The sequence below is a fragment of the Narcine bancroftii genome, chromosome 5 (assembly GCF_036971445.1).
Source record: "Narcine bancroftii isolate sNarBan1 chromosome 5, sNarBan1.hap1, whole genome shotgun sequence".
Lineage (NCBI taxonomy): Eukaryota > Metazoa > Chordata > Chondrichthyes > Torpediniformes > Narcinidae > Narcine > Narcine bancroftii.
The window spans coordinates 114,368,552-114,388,919 of record NC_091473.1 but is presented as its reverse complement, the minus strand read 5'-3'; the positions used below and the strand labels follow the sequence as shown (position 1 = coordinate 114,388,919).

At 39.8% G+C, this 20,368-nt stretch overlaps 1 protein-coding gene across 16 annotated transcripts in view; it reads left to right on the top strand.

Moving 5' to 3' along the window:
• The window catches only part of LOC138763888 (ERI1 exoribonuclease 3-like), a 453,927-nt gene that overhangs the window by 56,695 nt on the left and 376,864 nt on the right, over window positions 1-20,368 (top strand). For 15 of the 16 annotated variants that reach the window (XM_069938825.1, XM_069938823.1, XM_069938820.1 and 12 more), the window contains exon 3: window positions 7,804-7,920. The exons of the other annotated variant lie outside the window; for it this stretch is intronic. In XM_069938825.1, the coding sequence (XP_069794926.1) occupies window positions 7,804-7,920 (117 nt within the window). The remainder of the gene's footprint in view (window positions 1-7,803; window positions 7,921-20,368) is intronic. 16 annotated transcript variants of the gene reach the window in all.

Here is a 20,368-nt window from a genome sequence, read left to right as displayed (position 1 = left end):
GAAGAATGTAGTAGAGAAATGGGGATCTTTTAAAGGTGAGATTTTGAGGGTACAAATTCTTTATGTTCCTGTCAGCATAAAAGGCAGAGTCAAAAGTTTGAGAGAGCCATGGTTTTCAAGCGATATTGGAAACTTGGTTCATAAAAAGAGGGAGACCTACAATAAATATATAAAACAAGGAATAAAGGAGATGCATGGAGAATACATTGAATGTAAAAATAATCTTAAGAAAGAAATAAGGAAAGCTAAAAGAAGATACGAGGTGGCTTTAGCAAACAGGGAGAAAATAAATCCAAAAGGTTTCTATAAATATGTTAATAGCAAAAGGAAAGTGAGGGATAAAATTGATCCATTAGAGAATCAGAGTGGACAACTGTATGTGGAGCCAAATGAGATGGGGGAGATTTTGAACAAGTTATTTTTTTTTGGTATTCGCTAAGAAGAAGGATATTGAATTGTGCGGGGTAAAGGAAGAAAAGAAGATAATGATGGAAAATGTAGTGATTAAGAAAGAGGAAATACTGGAGATTTTGAAGCATATAAAGGTGGATAAGTCTCCAGGTCCCGATGGCATTTTCCCCAGGACCTTGAGAGAAGTTAGTGAGGAAATAGCAGCGTCTTTGACAGTGACTTTTCAAATGTTATTAAAGATGGGTATATTGCCGGAGGATTGGTGTATGGCTAATGTGGTTCCTTTGTTTAAAAAGGGTTTGAGGAGCAAGCCTAGCAATTATAGGTCTGTAAGTTTGACGTCTGTATTAGGTAAGTTAATGGAAAGCATTTTTAGAGATTATATATTTAAGTATCTGGAGAGACAGAGTCTGATCAGGAATACTCGACATGGGTTTGTGTGGAAGGTCATGTTTGACCAATCGTTGGATTTTTTTGAAGCGGTGACTAGGGATGTTGATGAAGGGAAAGTGTATGTGGTGTATATGGACTTCTTTAAGGTTTCGCATTGAAGGTTCAAGCGTTAGGTATTAACTTTGAGATAGTCAAATGGATCAAACAGTGGCTGGAAGGGAGATGCCACAGAGATAACTCAGGCTGGAGGCCGGTTCTGTATTGGGTCCCTTGTTGTTTGTCATTTACATTAATGATCTGGATGATGGGGTGGTAAATTGGATTAGTAAATATGCGGATAATACTAAAATAGGTGGAATTGTGAATAAAGAAGAAAGTTTACAAAATTGCAGGTGGATTTGGACTGTGTAGAAGAATGGGCTGAGAGATGGCAGATGGAGTTTAATGCTGAGAAGTGTGAAGTGCTTCATTTTGGAAGGAATAATCAAAATAAGACATGTGTAGTCAATGGGGCGGCATTGAAGAATGCAGTGGAGCAGAAAGATCTAGGAATAAGGGTGCAACGTTTCCTGATGGTAGAATCTCATGTGGATAGGTTGGTGAAGAAGGCTTTTAGTATGTTGGCCTTTATAAATCAAAGCATAGAATACAAGAGTTTGGAGGTGATGTTGAGACTGTTCAAGGCATTGGTGAGGCCAAATATGGAATACTGTATGCAGTTCTAGTCACCAAATTATAGGTCAGATTTTCAGAATCTAGATTACAAAGAAAGATTGAGCAGATTAGGTCTTTATTCCTTGGAGCCTAGAAGGTTGAGGGGGGGATTTTATAGAGGAATTTAAGATTATGAGAGTGATAGATAGAGTTGATGTGGATAGGCTTTTTCCATTGAGGCTAGGAGAGAATGAAACAAGAGGTCATGAGCTAGAGTTAAGTGGCAAAAATTTAGAAGTAACATGAGGGGGAACTTCACTCAGAGTGGTGGCTATATGGAATGAGCTTCTGGGAGAAGTAGTGGCAGCAGGTTCAATTTTGTCTTTTAAGGAAAAATTGGATAGGTATATGGATGGCAAGGGAATGGAGGGTTATGGGCAAGGTGTAGGTAGGTGGGACTAGAGGAGAGTACTTGGTTTGGTGCGGACTAGAAGGGCCAAGATGGCCTGTTTCCATGCTGTCATTGTTATATGGTTATACAAAGAATGCAAATATTCCATTCCTAATAGTTCAGTTTTTCTACAGGCTGGATTATCCAAAAATGACATGTAACATCAACAAAAAAAATTGTTTACATTAAAAGTGGAAATTAAAATAGTCACAGAATAATTTCTTAATAGTCACTAGTATTATTTGTAGAATCAGCTTCAAAGCAAATGTTTTGATTCAGATTGCTGTTTTGTAGCAGACATAAACACTGGCTTAATATCAATTTCTTTGATCTAAATTTCTGTAATTCTATGATTTTTAGAATGAAATTAGAAATAATACCAGTAAGTCTTATGGTGTACAAATGTACCTCCCTAATGTGTTATCAACAAAGTGCATTGTACATGAAATTCTCAGTAAATTCAACCCTGCAACTATTTTGAAAATGTGGACATTTAAATCCAGATCTCGTGACTGAAATCTTAAAAAAAACACGAATAAACATTATTTCCAAGTTGTACATTTCAGTTCTAATTGCCTTGAATCCCTTTAGACATCACAGCCTGGACACCAGGCATCAAGACTCGTCTGTCAAAGTGTACATCAGCAATTAAAACACAAACACCAAAATGTCAAAGATGACCTAAAGCACCACATAGCTGACAAACAAGTCTGGACAAATCAGTGGATAATTTATAAGCATTGCACTAAAATCTAATTATTTGGCAATTCTTATTTGCAGTTAGCTTCCACTGTGCAATAAATTTATCATGTCATAAATTATTTAGAGAAGGCTATAGAGCAAATCCAAAACACAAATGTATATTTTAAGACAAGTTCCTGTAGATCTGTTTTACTTTTCTTGTAATTTATTATTAGAAAATTTTGAAATGTATCTTGTATTATTTCCTAAAATAGATTTCACTCCAAAGTTTTGTTATTATGAACCATTATATTTAAAATATCTGCCAGATCATGTTTGAAAGTTTTTCAAGACTTCCCCCTCCCCCACCTCGAAGTTTATGAATGGGCTCATCAGGCTTTCATCATTCGAAATAATTTTTGGTTTAATTTGCTTGTATGATTAATCCAGAAGTTGTAAAGTGACATCCAAATAGAACACAAAAAAATGTGCAGAACAAATCCATAAAAATTATAAAGTTCAAATAATAAGTAAAAACATTTCCATTTGAAACATTGTGCTTCATATGGTATACGATTTATTTTCACTTATTTACTTTTAGAATGTTACCATCAATGGCAAAGCCCAACAGTTATTTGTAAAACACTTCCTGATCAGAATTTGTTTACCTTGTCATTCAAAATCAAAACATTTTCACCAGCTGATCCATTAAACTTGTCCTGCACATGATCAATCTACATGATCCTGCTTTATTTTGCTTGCAGGTACAACCTATTATTGATACTGTATTTCTGACCATTCCCCCAAGGTCTCAAACTGGTATGGATTTCCTCAGTGTGTGTCTTGGGAATGAATTGGGATGAAATTCACATCGTGGTGACTGTCTTTGTGGGGAAAAATAGTATTTAGTGAATGACATTAAATATTTTTTTAAAAACTTCATGTCATTTTGTCCTGTCTTCCTTTCTTTGGGTAGATTCTTGTAAATAGCAGATTACTTAACATAGCTATTTGGGCTTTTATTTCTTATTAACATAGTGGAAGCATATTTGTTTCCTGGCTGGAAAATATTTTGCTGCTTACTCTTGGAACATGAAGGTCAGACTAATTGAGATTTTCTAATGGCTCGTTTGTGTATAGCACAGAGAACACAAAGGTTTCCAAGTTTAATTGTTCTTTGGCCCACTACACTTGACCTCACATCCTTTATGAGAAGGAGGGACATATCATCCTGTATTTCTATTTATAAGCAGAATTCAATAATTTTTATTCAAAATTCAAATTAAAAAAAAGTTTGAGCTGTGTCACCCAGTTGTATCTTTCCCATGCTAACCCATGGGAAGAAGGTCACTGTTTTTAATGATATCTTTCCAGGACAGCATGGCTTTCCTGGGGAGGCCCCCTCTCTCTTGGCAGGATGAGTCAGGTAATTTTGATTAGTAACAGGCTCAGGATTGAGAGGTCTATGAGCTGCATTTAGCAGTTCACAGATGTCTTGATCTTTATAGAGGGTTACCATCACCATTATTTTTAAGAAAAAAATGATATGGCTGCTTTTTAAAAAAAATAAAAAACAGTGGATGTGTTGAGGGAGCATCTTATTTCCATGCAATTCACTACTTTTACCATTAAGCACATCTCATTAAGCATAATTTGTAAAGATCATAAAGTACACCATTGGATCCATTCTTGTTGCATAATTATGAGTGTCATAGACTGAGGAAGTATGTTAGGGGAATGAAATCTGCATTAGGGAGAATTAGAGCAGGAAGTGCTTGGTTCTTGTTTTCAGTTGATTGGACTTCATTAAATTGGCATACACTTTTTAATTCACTTTAAGTAAAGGAGCAAATGTTTTTAGTCCAAGACAAATGTAAGGTCCTTTAGTTGGAAGCTATGAAAAATAACGTAGGTGAGAGGTAAGGAATGGACTGCTGGAATTTGTAAATGTAGCAGAGATTAGGTCAACATTGAGGCATAATTTGTGTAAATAATTTAAGGGTGATGTAGATATGTGCAAGATGGAGAAAAGGGTTAACATTTTTACTGTCAAGGACATGAAGGCACCAATGCAGATTATTGGGCCATGCAATCTCTTTCTGTATTGTAGATTCCAAATCACCTTGTTTGCAAGGGAAAATATGGGAAAAATTAAAGTAAATTAGCAGAATGAGTAATGGTCTGTCAATTGAACTGTAAACCTCTTCGACTTCCCTCTCTTATAATAGGAAAAAAAACCACTGCTTGTATAATTATCTGTGCAACAAAATTCATTTACACTACAAAAACATAAGGTAGGAGCAGGAGTAAACCATCTGGCCTGTTGAGCCTGCTTTGCCATTCAATAAAAGATCATGCATATCTGACCATGGACTCAGTCTCATTACTGCTGTTTCCTCATTTAATTTCCCTACCATGCAAAAATCTATCTGTTTCTTAAATATATTTAATGAGGCAGCGTATACTACTTCCCTGGGCAGAGAATTCCACATATTCACCACTCTCTGGGAAAAGTAGTTAATTTTCATTGTTGTCTTAAATCTATTCTGCCGAATCTTGAGACTATGTCTCTAGGTTCTCGTCTCACCTACCAATAGACACTACTTTCCTGCTTCTATCTTAAATATTCCTTTTACATTTTTGTGCTTCTTGAGGTCCCTTCTCATCTAAATTTCAGTGAATTCAGTCCGGTGACTCAATCTCTCCCTGATGATTCAACCTGGTGAACTTCCTCTGCACTGCCTCTAATGGCAATATATTCTTTCTCAAGAAAGAAAACCAAGTAAAGGAAGATGAAAGAATCCACCATTGGAATAAAAGATTGAAGGAAAAAATGCTAAGCAAAGGCGATGAGTGGACTTGCATGGTTAGATAGGTTAGGGGCCAAAAGTTTCCACAATTTGCCACCAAAAGATGTAGCCGTTAAATCACACCAAGATTGGTCTTTGATGATATTATGGGCCTGCTGCCAGCCATTTCTATTTTTTTTTTAACTATCTTTCATCAGGTTGTTGCTTTTTTTTTGTCCCTCCCCAACTTTTGCCACACACTTCCCCACCTTCCCTAATCATTACTTTGTCCCCTCTGGTTGTGTTTTGTGCGCAATACAAATAGACGTGTGATTCACCAACAAGCAACAAACTATCTGCTGGAGGAAATCAAACAAGATCAATGGGAGACAAGGAATGGTTGATGTTCTTGAAGAAAGACAATAAACCAAAATATCAACCATTTTTTTTCTCCCACTGATTCTGCCCGACCCACTGAGTTTCTTCAGCCGATGATTGCTTTCTGCTTCGGATTCCAGCATCTGCAGTCTGTCTCCAGTTTTATTGAATTCCGTCTGCAGAGCATTTCCAGCATACAGTTGATTAATGATGCAGTTGATCAATTCTCTCATTTGATATTTGCTCATGATTTTTCACATGGAACCTTGTTAAATACCTTTTCCGTTGTCAACATATATGATGTAGCATTTTAAGTACCTCCACAAAAAAAAGGAAGGTGAAATTAGGCCTTGCATGGCCTTCACAACTCCATATTGATTCACTTTAAACCATAAATATGTGTTCATTCTCAAATGTTCAACCCTCTTCCCTTAATATTTTAATACGTCCCACACAGATCTCGTAATATCAATAGTTTCCTGGATTCTCCTCTCTCTTCCTGAATCACAATTTCAGAATATAGCATGGTTTGGGTAAACATCACTGATGCACCTTCAGTTTCTTGACTCATTTATCTAAATATCCAAGGATGCAAATGTTCAGGTCCATAAGATTCATCTGTCTTGCATCCCATCATTATTTCTGTTCCCCTTTTAACCAGGATAGCAGTAAGTGCAATTCTGTTACAGTGCTAGTGCTTGGGACCTGGGTTCAAACCCCATGCAGCCTTTAAGGAGTTTGTATGTTCTCCCCATGTCTGTGTGGGTTTTTCCCAGGGGTTCTGGTTTCCTCCTACCATTCAAAATATACTGGGGTTGTAAGTAAATTGGATGTAATCGTATGGCATGGGTCGTGGGCTGAAAGGGCCTTTTACCATGCTGTATGTATGTTAACAAAACTCAAAACGGTCAACCAGTTTACCTACCTCGGCTGGACCATTTCATCTGATGCAAGGATCGACAACGAGATAGACAACAGACTCGCCAAGGCAAATAGCGCCTTTGGAAGACTACACAAAAGAGTCTGGAAAAACAACCAACTGAAAAACCTCACAAAGATTAGCGTGTACTGAGCCGTTGTCATACCCACACTCCTGTTCGGCTCCGAATCATGGGTCCTCTACCGGCATCACCTACGGCTCCTAGAACACTTCCATCAGCGCTGTCTCCGCTCCATCCTCAACATTCATTGGAGTGACTTCACCACCAACATCGAAGTACTCGAGCTGGCAGAGTCCGCAAGCATCGAATCCACGCTGCTGAAGACCCAACTGCGCTGGGTGGGTCACGTCTCCAGAATGGAGGACCATCGCCTTCCCAGGATCGTGTTATATGGCGAGCTCTCCACTGGCCACCGAGACAGAGGTGCACCAAAGAAGAGGTACAAGGACTGTTTAAAGAAATCTCTTGGTGCCTGCCACATTGACCACCACCAGTAGGCTGATATCGCCTCCAACTGTGCATCTTGGTGCCTCACAGTTCAGCGGGCAGCAACCTCCTTTGAAGAAGACCGCAGAACCCACCTCACTGACAAAAGACAAAGGAGGAAAAACCCAACACCCAACCCCAACCAACCAATTTTCCCTTGCAACCGCTGCAACCGTGCCTGCCTGTCCCGCATTGGACTTGTCAGTCACCAACGAGCCTGCAGCAGACGTGGACATACCCCTCCATAAATCTTTGTCCGCAAAGCCAAGCCAAAGAAGAAGAAAGAAAGAAATGTACGTATGTATATACACTATGTGTAAACCTTTTATTAACTCTATTAAGTTCGTAATCTTGAATATATTTAGGTTTCTGTGCACTGCTGGAATCCAAAAACTGAAGAAGGCACAGCCACACCATCACCTTCCTGGTGTTCCTCACAGCTTAAATGAATATTTTTCAGCTATTCTAAATAATGTAAAGAAATTAAGCAACATCTTATAATATAGAATAATCATAATTATGAGAGTTCCAGGACCTATACACATGAAGCTAATGAAAATGTTATTCTTTATATAAAGAGAACAAATTCATTTATCATTTTATTCTTCTTCCACTTCAGGAAATTATTGAATTCCCAATCTTAAAGTTACATGGTAGGACCCTGGAGATTGAATCTATTTTCCATACATACGTTCAACCGGTTGTGCATCCAACACTGACACCTTTTTGTACAGAGGTATGGATAATATAACCTGGTATTTTCACTTTGTATGCATTTTCTGTGGATTAATGTAAAATATATTTTTTTTAAATCAGAAAGCTTATTTTCTTTTTCATTTAGCTTTGCATTTGACAAATATTGCATTTTAGTGACTAAAGTTCAGCTGATTAATGGATGTTGACTTTTTCTAATTTAATTTGGGGATGAGGAGGTCAACCATATTTCATGTTTAAATGAAATATTCCAAATGGAAAGTTGAATGGTGAGAAACTGCCTGTGAGAACCACATGCATTAGGATGTTTGCTGAGATAATCCAAATGATCTTAAATCATGGTTTAGTTATCTCTGGTCACAATGTGTTAATTGCTGTAGTAACCCTTTGGAATATAATGTTTGATTCACCTTGCAGGACTTTTGGTTTGATTGTTTGATCGGTTGATATGTGTGAATCAATGCAACTTTGGCCCTCTAGAGACTGTTGTGAAGTTGATAAATAATTAGTAAGGTTATTCTGAGAATTGATGCAATGCCCTCCAAAGAGGTTTACTAGAGATGCAGTAAATTGCTATAGCCAGTGATTATTGGATCTTTCTTAACTTTTTCAAAATGTAATTTTAAAAAAAAAACAAAGTTCATATTATTCCCTACAGAAAACCATTCTGGTAGTTTTAAAGGATACACAAACCTTGAAAACTTGAATTTATAATTTGTACAAAATCAGTGAAACTGTATCCAAATATACTTGAAATTGTTCAGGTTGAATTTCAGTTCATTTCTGCCCAAATTTATTTGTATAACTGCATATTTGAGTCAGTGCAATTCAGCAACCCTAATATAATGTATCAATTAGATGTATAAGAGTAGTACTTTATTGCAATTATGTTAATACAAATTAAATGAGCACGAAAATAAATTATTAATTGGATTTATTAATTGGTTAGGGTCGCTTTTATTATTCAATGTATTTTTGGATATGAAGAAACTTTTGAATTTGCCTTAGAGTATGAAAACAGTGTTCCAATTTAAGGTTATGTAAATGGCTTGTAAATGCTATTTGCTATTTCCTCTGAAAGAATTAAATCTTGAAACAGCATTAAAGATTGCTGAACTTGCAGGCATAAGTGGAACTTGGGTAATTCCATATGTTTTAAATTACCTGACATTGACCACCGCCAGTGGGCTGATCTCGCCTCCAACCGTGCATCTTGGCGCCTCACAGTTGGGCGGGCAGCAACCTCCTTGGAAGAAGACCGCAGAGCCCACCTCACTGACAAAAGGCAAAGGAGGAAAAACCCAACACCCAACCCCAACCCACCAATTTTCCCCTGCAACCGCTGCAACCGTGTCTGCCTGTCCCGCATCGGACTTGTCAGCCACAAACGAGCCTGCAGCTGACGTGGACTTTTACCCCCTCCATAAATCTTCGTCCGCGAAGCCAAGCCAAAGAATAAAGAAGAGAAATTACCTGATATTTTGCACTCCTTATTACATTTTGCTGAAATGCCAGTAAATATACTTGAGTAACTTTATTTTTATATAAGCATCACTCCTTGATAAAATGCATTATCTTAACCAGATTACACTTCAATGAAACCAAATGAAAAATATTATCCAATGATACTTTAATTCTTGTTAGATTTAATAAGGCAATATGAACAATTTTTGTCATAATTTTCTAGTATCTTTATCTTAAGCAGTATCTTGGGATTGAAGATGGCTTTTTTCCTTTCCAATTCTGAAGGTACTGAGTGGCGGAGGCCAATGTGGCATCTGCAGACTCTGCACCAAGTGGATAGATGGGTAATTTGATGGGTAGTGTGCACTTTCTGCTGTGTATGATAGAATGCTTCTTCATCTGAGCAGTCCTGGGCCAGGTATTTCCATGACATGCGTGTTGCCTACAAGAGAGTTAATCCGAGGAAACCATCCGACCCAGACGGAGTACCTGGCCGAGTATTTAAAATCTGTGATGACCAACTTACCAATGTATACATGGATGTCTTCAGTATCTCACTCCAGCAGGGTCTGATACCCACTGTTTCAAACAGGTATCAATCATACCAGTGCCCAAGAAGAGTGCAGTAACCTGCCTTAATGACTATTGACCAATAGCACTTACATCAACAGTGATGAAGTGTTTTGAAAGGCTGGTGTTGAAGCATATTAGATCCTGTCTGAGCGCGACATGGATCTGTTCCAATTTGCTTATCGTAGTAACAGGTCTATGGCAGATGCAATCTCAGTGGGTTTATACAAAACCCTGGAACACCTGAACAGGATGCTCTTTATCGACTACAAGTAAATTACAGAATTCTGTGATTTACTTCTGACTACTACAACTCTGTGAAAGCTATTTGAGGGATGCCTGCCCTGAAGTTCTCCTTTAACCTGCTGAGCTTCTCCAGCATTTTGTGTTTCTAGTTTGTCGACTATAGTTCACCATTTAACACCATCTTCCCCTCAAAACGGGTTTGCAAACTCCAAGACCTGGGACTTACCACCCTACTGTGTAATTGGATCATAGATTTCCTTACCTCCAGACCACAATCAGTGAGGATTGGTAAGAACATCTCCTCCACAATCTCCATCAGTACCAGAGCACCACAGGGCTGTGTTCTTAGTCCCCTGCTTTACTCACTTCACACCTACGACTCTGTGGCTCGTGCATCAATAACAGCATCTACCAATTTGCTGTCGATACTACGATAGTAGGTTGTATAAAGGAAGGGGATGAGTCTACATATAAGAAGGAGATTAAAAACTTGGATGAATGGTGCACCAACAACAACCTTACACTCAATGTCACCAAAACTAAGGAGTTGATGGTTGTCTTCAGGAAGGGAAAGCCAGAGGTATGCAATCCAGTGATTGTTGGGGGATCGGAGGTGGAGAGGGTGAGCAGATCTAAGTTCTTGGGGGACACTATCTTGGAGGATCTTTCCTGGACCCAACACACTAATGGTGTTGTGAAGAAAACATGTCAGCGCTTCTACTTCCTCAGGAGTTTGCAGAGGTTTGGTATGACGTCAGAAACTCTGGCAAATTTCAACATATGTGTGGTGGAAAATGTGCTTATTGGCTGCATCACAGTCTGGTATGGGGACACCAATACTCCTAAGTGTCAAGCCCTCCAAAAGGTAGTGGACACAGCTGAGGACATCACAGGCAAAACCCTCCCTACTATCAAGAACAGGAAACGCTTCTCTCGGAGAGCAGCAGCAATCATCAAGGATCCACACCACCCAGCACATGATCTATTCTCGCTGCTGACATCACGAAAAAGATAAAGGGGTCACAAGGCTCGCATCATCAGGTTTAGGAACAGCTACCACCCCTACAAATTCAATCAGGGTCTCATTTAAGGACTCTTAATTGTTCATTTTATGATTTTAAAAATTGTCTCTGTATTGCACAGTCATTTTGTTTGCATTCATTATCTGTTTACAGTTCTTTATTTGTTTACATATACATATGCTGTGTACAGGTTTTTTTTGCACTACCAATATGCGGTAATTCTGTCTCGCCTGCAGAAAAAAGCATTTCAGGGTTGTATGTGATGTCATGTATGTACTCTGACAATAAATCTGAAATTTGAAAAATAATCAGTGGGCATTGTCCTTTCTCAAGTAGGCTTTGGGAGTGTCCTTCAATCATTCCCTCTCTCCACCTGGTAATCTCTTGCTATGATGGAGGTTAATATTGAGTAACTGTTTTGGGTGCCTGGTGCTGCAAACGTTAGTTCAGTAATTCTGCCTGTGGATTTGGAGGATTTTGCAGACCATATTGGTGGTACTTCAAGTGTCTGTTGTCAGTCCCAGAAGCTCATAGGAAGGTGGAGGACATAGCAGCTTGATAGACTATAAGCTCTGACCCAGATTTGTGATCTTGATCTTCATATACTCTTTTCCTCAGATTGCTTAAAACTGAGCTGGTATACTGAAGACGGTGTGAATTTTATCAGAAATGTCAATATTCATTCAGAAGTTTTCCCGAGATATAGAATTAGTCCACTTTTTCCAGAGACACCTTATGGGCCTTTATTATCAGAGGCTGGTATTGAACAGCAAAAGTGGGTTGTTAGAGGATCTCTTTTACTGATCTTAAATCTTAGTCCCATTCTGTCAAGTGCTTCAGTGAACAAATCGATGATGACTTGGAGCCCCGTCTCTGAATCTGTGCAAGCCCATGTGTCATCTGCATTCTGCAGCTTAATGACTAAACTTGCGTTGTCCTTGGTTTTGGAGTAGAGGTGACGTAGGTTGAACAGTTTTCCATTTGTCCTGCAGATTAGCTCCACTCCAGTGGGAAGCTTATTGATGTGAGTCACATTACAAGCAGAGGTATACCTTTCATTTCTTTGCGATAATAGAAATGAAATTTGTCTTTCATTGCCTTTCATCCATCTTGTAGACTTCTATACTGTTAACTTTCTCCTTGCATAAGTCCTTTCAATGGGGTGGGTTCTGCTATTGAAATATTGCTCTGGTTACCATTGATCACACAAGTTAGCAGCAGGAGTAGGCCATTCAGCTCCTCAAAAGCATACATTTTTTTAAGATCATAGTTGATCTTTGTGTAATCTCTAGTCTGCTTTCCCATTTACTTGCTATAACTTTCTATCCTTTTTCTTTTTAAATATCTATTTAAAAAGTGTCCAAGGACTCATGACCTTTTGAGAAAAAAATTTGGTTCATTTCCATCTTCAAAAAATAATCCTTTGTTTTTAAACAGACACCTAATTCTGGATTCTCCTACAAGTGTCACTTTGTTATGACCTCTTATTTTCAATCATGCCCCTCTTCTAAAGTTCACCATGTAGAACCAATCATTACAGGTTTAATAAGGTTCTTCCGAACTCCACATTTAGTTTCCAGATGCCATTTAAGTATAAGCTCCTCACTTTTGCACTTTCCAACAAAAATGTTCTATTAATGTTCCTAGTTCTTTGCTGCTCATGCACTATGAACCATGCAATATGGCACCCATACCTGCATCCCAGAGCTCCCCATGCTTTCACCATTGAGATAAAATACCTTTTTTATTCTTGCCAAAGTCAACAATTTCACACTTCGTCAGATATTCTTTTTGCCAGGTCCACCCACTCTTTAATTGTATCGTTCATGTTTGTTTCATTCTCTTTATGGTTTACCATATGCAGGCTCTAACTATCTGAATAAATCCCTAATAATCTATGTTCTTGTGTATTCTTCCACACTCTTCATTGTTTCATCGCTCCAGCATCAAACCCATCCATGCTGTGTGCTTTGAAATTCCTACTCAAAACATTTCCATTTAATCTTTACCCTTTTACAAACTCCTTGCATACCATCTCTTTGGCCAAGTTTTTTATTTACTCATGTTTGTGTATATTCACTTTAATGTCCATTTTGTATATCTGCACCTGTAACGTTCCATGGGATGCTTTTCAGGACTAAAATTGCTATTGTTTTCACATAAGAATGGAAGTTGAAAATCCAGCAATGAACATTGCAGCTTTTCTTGAAAAATTTGCCTAGATTCAAACTACCAAGCTTACTTGCTTGTAATATCGATTGTCATTTTGGGAAGTGGAATATATTTATTTGAATTTGTCTATTGGATAATATTCTTGTGGAAGAGGTACTAATATAAAATATCCCAAGACCTACAGTAATCAGTCCTGATGTGTAAATCAGTTTTCCTTATTCTGATAATCATGAATGCTTGGTTTGCTAATATACCATGACTAAATCTTTGTGGAAAGAGATTACATTTCTGTTTCTTTTTTTAAAAAAAAGTGGCATTAATTGCCAAAATATAATTCTCGATTAAATTCTGTTGCTTTTTTTCATTCTAAGATTATCAGACCATCACAAAATCTTGTCATGACATTTCTAATTGATTTCAAAGTGATAAATTTCAACACTGTTCTGGAGGTGGGAAAATATGGCAGAATTAAACAGCATTTACACTTCACATTGAGGAACCTCCACGCTTTGATAGAAGTCCACTTTACTGCCTGACTGACCTTCCACCCCATTCTGATCGTTTACTACACTGAATATTTCTCCGCACCCATCAATCAAATCAAAATATCATTGTTAGGCTGATAGGTTGAGACAAGGTAGTTGCAGTGTTTCATTTTTCTGATTCTCTTCTTTTCAATTATGCTATCTTGTTTGATACTTTAAATACATTCTATATATTGTTCAATAATTTTTTTTAAAATCTGTTCAAAACATGAACAAATATGCCTTTCAAATTAAGGATTTGTTATTTCAACATTGCTATTCATTTATTTTTCTGGAAGGAAAGCTTATTTTTTTTAACAAATTTAAGTTTGTGTAGAAATGTTTTCTGGGCAATACAACATGGTTCTGTGTCATTGTGCTCAACACAGAACATCTTATTTTATAACTACTAAAAACCAATGTTCCCTCTAATTTTTAACAGTCAATGTGCACAAAAATCTTGCGTTGTGTGATTTTGCCCCGCCCCCCCCCCCCCCCCCCCCCATGACTAAAGTATGTGTGCACTGAATGCTTGTGCAAATGTAAACTTGAAATTGATTCAAGATCATTTTGGCACAGTCTGTCTCTCATGGCTAATAAAACTGTATTGGCATGGTTTAATATAATACAATTATGATTGCATTCTATGAAGTAACATATTTAGTTAAGATTTTATTCTATTCTTTGAACTACTTTCTTCAGTTTGCTGTTCTGTTAAATTAAACATCATTGAGTATCTTATTTTGATGTGATGCAATGTCTAAATAAATTAATAACAATAACACCCATCATTTCACAGATTATTATTATTAAAGTTGCTGGAAATGGTTAAATTAAAACTCATTCAGTTACAAAGCTAGTTGACAAGCTATCCAGATACTTAATGTGAAAATCTTCACATATAGCACAGTTTATATAGATTTACAAAATATTTGACATAAAACTGCACAGAATAACATTGGACTAGCATACATATTTAAGTCACTCAGTTATTTCTTTCTCTCTCTTGTCTGGTAGTTATCCATTCTTTGTAAACTCTATCTAGACTAATAGAACTTCCATCCAATTGATAGCATTTGATTCTCATTAGCATATCCAAATGACATTCACCTAAACAGTTTCTCAGCTTGTTTTTAAGTTGATTCATTAGGCTAAAACCTCACTCACAGTCCTCACTAGATGCAGGAATGTCAATCAACTTTGCAAGTTCGCAAAACTGTTCATTTTGAAGTACAAATGCCATCATTTGAGTAAAAGTTTGAAATCAGTTTGGATTTAATTTTTTCTTGCATGGAAAATTTGAAATCATTAAACTGTATTTTCATCTAGAAAATCCTGATATTTTACACATAAGGCATTAACTTGTTTATCGCCAAATGTGAAGTCACAATCTGCAAATGCAGAGAAATCAAAAGCTGACCATTCGTGAACTTCATCTTCAGAAAACCTTTCTTCTAAATGAACACAAAGACGATTTATAAAAGTCAACAGCGAACTTGTATCTACTGGTACATCTTCAGGTTGTTAGCTGAGCAAAACTTTAACTTTGTCACTCGATGAAACAGGGTCTCCCAGATACTGCTTTCCTATTTTGTTAATTTTGCTTCGTGCAAAATGAAGTGAATCAATCGGGGTCAGGCCACTCTTTTGCAGAATCTTGCACACTGCAGCCAGTTCTTCAAAAACATCACTCAAAACCTGCAAAGCTACTTTGTAGGTGATGTTTATCAATTTTTTGTGACAGTATGCAGCCACAGGGTCATTTAACTTATCTTCTTCAAAGTATGTGATGAGTGCCTCAATTTTTTAATATTGCCTGCAATGCAAAGTGTTGAGATAACCATCTAACCTTAAATGGTCAGAAAGCAATAGCTTCATTTTCAGAGGCCTCTGCAATTTCTTTAAATTTGCATTTTTTAAACTGTAGATCGAGAAAACACTATAGATTATTCTCATCAAAGTTTCAATGCCCTTATTAATGACTTCTTTCCATGCATCGCATATCCCCAGATCTTCACTGTGTGCTACAGGGTGTTGCTGAACTAAGTGTGGAATGTCCTGTTTCAGACTTTCTGCGATGTCATTAACTCTGGCCAACATCACTGAAGTTCCATCAGATGTAAACAACACCATTTCATGGGGGTCAAGTTTCTTCTCTTCCTTAAAATACTTGATCTCTGAAACAATAGCAGAAGTATTCTGCCAATTTTTAGATCTGAATTTGAAGTCCAGAATGAGATATTTGTTGACAGGTATGTCTGTGGTTTCATCAACTGTCAACGTGTGAAAATCTGCTGACGCTATTTCTTCAAACATGTCTTTCTGAACAATATAGATGATTGCCTCCAGAAATTCCAATGCATAATTTTTGCTTCGCCAGCTGCCTAGGAGTTGAACATTAATGTGTTGAACTGAATGTAAAGAGTTTTTTTTTATTTTAACAGCTAACAACACGCTGTCGATAAGAACTTTGATCTCCTCTGGGTTTGATCATTTTCACTCTTGCTCATCTTTAAACTTGTAGTTCTTTTGTGCTTTACATCCTTCGCTTCTTTTGAATTCGACATAGTGAATCAATATTTTTTCACTAAAAACTCAGTAACCTATCTACAGAATTTGTAACCGATCTTTGCAAACTTTATGAGCACTGTCCACCAAACATGGCTGCAGCTGTGCAAACTGGAACAGGAAAGGTGAGGTGAAGTAAATTAGTGATGTGCAAAGGGGTATTTGAAAAACTGACTAACTAGTTAATGAAACAGTTAGCTAAGAGATTATACTCAATACGTCTAATTATTAATGACATTATTTTAGGTAATTAACCTTTTGTGTGCACATTAATTTCCTTTGTGTGGAAAACACGTGTGCGCGTGCTACTAAGTAGGCAGTCAGCAAACCGATTATTCACAAATTGCTTGGGGTGTAATGTGTGTTATGGCAGGGCGCTGAAGTAAGACACACACATGAGGGAGGTACAATCAGTACTGCTTTATTGAATGGTTTACCCTGACTTCTATAGATCTGCTGGGCCGGTTGTCCTGCTGCTTCCGGCGGTAATGATGTCATAGGCTCGCCAGTCACCGATTGGTCAGCGTTCCCATCAGTGCTCATCTATTCCCGCTACACAGCGTGGGGCCCGGGAGAAAGGCCATTTAGTTGGTGAGGTCCTTGTGGATCGCTGCTTTCAATCGCCATCGTGTGTGTGGGGACACCTATTGGGTAGTGATCTGGACACTGTCTCTGGTTTTGGGTGGACTATCTCTGTGGCACAGAGGGGTGATCTGTTGACTGATGTCCAAATGTGCTGGTTTGAGGAGGTTAATAGAAAATGTCTCTTCTATGCCGCCAATATCCAGCACACATATGGTCCCGTTGTGTCTGATCACCCAATAAAGGCCCCTCGTATGACCACTTCAGCAGTGCCTGGTGTGCTCCCTGTCATATGAAGACATACTTGGAGCTTTCTAGGTCCCTGGAGATGAACATTTTGGGCTGACCACACTGAGGACTGTGCCGGGGCCAGCGCACCCAGTTGTTCCCTCAGTCTTTCAAGGGTTTCTGCTGGTGGTTCGTCCGTGTCCCTGACAGTTGCCAGGAATTCCCCGGGAGTGATTAGGGGTGCGCTGTAAACCATTTCCACTGCTGAGGGGTTGAAATCCTCTTTTGGTGCTGTATGGATCCCCAGGAGGACCCATGGTAGATCATTAATCCAATTCGGACCCTTAAGCCGAGCCATCAGGGCTGCCTTTAGGTGCCTCTGGAATCTCTCCACCAACCCTTTGTCCTGGGGATGGTATGCCATGGTGTGATGGAGCTGGGTCCCCAGGAGGCTGGCCAGGCTGCACAGAACACTGAGGTGAATTGTGCACCTTTGTCTGATGTTAGGTGTTCTGGGACTCTGAACCGTGGCACCTATGTGTTTATGAGGGCTCTGGTGCAGGCCTCTGTTGAGGTTTTCTCCAGTGGGACTGCCACTGGCCACCTTGTGAAGCGGTCTGCCATCGTCAACAGGTACCTTGCCCTCCCATGACACCAGCAGAGGTCCCACAATGTCTATGTGCACATGACTGAACTGCCATCATGCCAGCTTTGACATGTGTCTGCACCTTTGACAACTGGCAGTGTGTGCAGATTTTGGCCTATTGACCTGTTTGCGAAGGTCGTGTCAAATGTACCTGCTGGGCACCATCTTGATGGTGGTCCTGATGACTGGCTCCACAACCTAAAACACTGGTCGTCTGCAAGCCACAGGGATAATGGGGCGAGGCTTGCGAATTGAAATGTCACACATTTGGTATACAGCGGATGTGGAGAGGCTGCAGAAGGATAGAGTTAAGTGAGTGGACAAAGGTTGGCAGATGGAGTACAATGTTAGTATATGTAGCTTGATTTCTGTCACTGCCGTCCTGTATGCAGGGATGTTGTGGTCCGTCTGCTCTGCCTGGGACATTGGCTGCGTAATCAACCCCTTGGTACAGGGTCTGCATCGCCTGGATAGTTGGCTGAGATAATATGTTGGCCACCACCTTGGTCTTTCTGGTGATATGCTCGATATCTGTGGTGAACTCACATATGTAGGACAGGTGCTTTTGCTGTCTGGCTGACCATGGGTCCAACACTTTATTGAAGGCAAAGGTCAACAGCTTGTGATCAGTAAAAAAAAAATACTTGAATTGCCTCCCCTTAAGAAATACCTAATATGTTAGACTGCTAAGTACAATGCCAGGAGTTCATGGTCATAGGCACTGTACTTGAGCTCGGGGGTGGGGGTGAGGTGCATGTTGAAGAAGGCCAGGGGATGCCATTGTCCATCGACCAATTTCTTGCATACCCCCCCCCCCCCACCACGACTGCTGCGTTGGATGCATCATCCAGCAGTGGGGTTTGGAGGCCCGTCGATGCCGTCTCTCCCCCCCCACCCCCGCCGCATGTTTCAGGGCGGTAGGAGCATCTGTCCATGGATGCGTTGAGTTGTTCAGAGAACCTAATGGCCTCTACCTTTTTGGGCCTCTGAATTCTGTGGCCCAGGAAATCTATTGTCTCTTGCCCAAATTGGCATTTGGCCAGGTTGATGGTCAGGCCAAATGAGGCCTCACTGAGGCGGAGCATAACTGCCTTATGTGGGCTGCATGTTCTTTGCAGTTGCAGCTGGCTATCAGGATGTCGTCCAAGAAAATGAACGTTAACTTGAGAACCTGGTCCACTGCGTCCATCAGCCTGTGGGCTGTGTTTTTTAGCCCAAAGGGCATCCTAAGGAACTCAACAAACCAAAGGACATGATGATGGCAGTTTTAGCGATTATCCTCATGGTGGACCAGGATCTGGTGATAGCCCCAGATGAGGTCAACCTTGGAAAATATCCATGCCCTCTGTAAGTTCACAGTAAAGATCTGTATGTGGGGCACAGGATACCTGTCCAGTGTGGTGGCCTTATTTAGGTGGCAGTAATCCCCACACGGCCTCCATCCCCCTGCCTTCAGTACCATGTGCAGGGGAGATGCCCAGGGACTGTTGGAACACTGCACTATTCCCAGTTCTTCCATCTTTCAAAAGTCTTCCTTTGCGAGGTTGAGTTTCTTGGGGGGCGGGGGGAAGGCGGCATGCCTTGGCATGGAGAGAGGGACCCTTTGTGAGAATGTGGTGCCGTACTCCGGGTTTCAGTTCTGTTGAGGTAAACTGTGGCACCATAATGGAGGGGAATTCCACCAGAATGCGTGCGAACTCATTGGCGAGGTAGACAGAATGTAGGTGGGGGCCAGGTAGTTTGGCCTCCCCCAGGGAGAAAATTTGAAGAGTCTTGGTGTGTACTAGCCACCGCCCCTTGAGGTCCACTAACAAGCAGTGAGCCCTGAGGAAGTCTGCTCCCAGGAGTGGTTGTTGCACTGTCACCAGAGTGAATGTCCATGTGAACCCACTGTCCCCGGAGCGAAGTGGAATGGTGCGGGTGCCAATAGTTCTTATATTGGAATTGTTCACTGTCCTCAGGGATGGGCCCGGCTTCCCATTGCGGGTGTCAGAGGCTGGAGTGGGGGAGGCACAGGATGCTTATTTCAGCCCCCCGTGTTGACTAGGAACTCTCACCCCGATAAGGAATTCTACATGTGGAGGAAGCTGTCACTTTGGCCGGCTGCTGCAGCCACTAACAACAGTCGGCCGCGGTGTTTCCATGAAACACTGGGGGGCTGAATCGACTGGCCTCCAAACCCCACTTCTTTTTTTTTTCTTTTTTTTTAAAAAATTTTTTATTTTTCACACCATAAATCACATTAGCCATGGTATACACTTTTTCTTTTTCACACATATACAGTGACTTTTTCTCCCCCCCCACCTTCCCTCCTCCCAAGCCACCCCCCCACCACCCCCCTCTCATCCATTTTAGGTATACAATCTAGGTTGCATTAAGCCAGTCAAACAATGTTGTCATTCAACAAAAATACACCAGAAATTCTACTGAGTCCATTCTTTTCTTTTC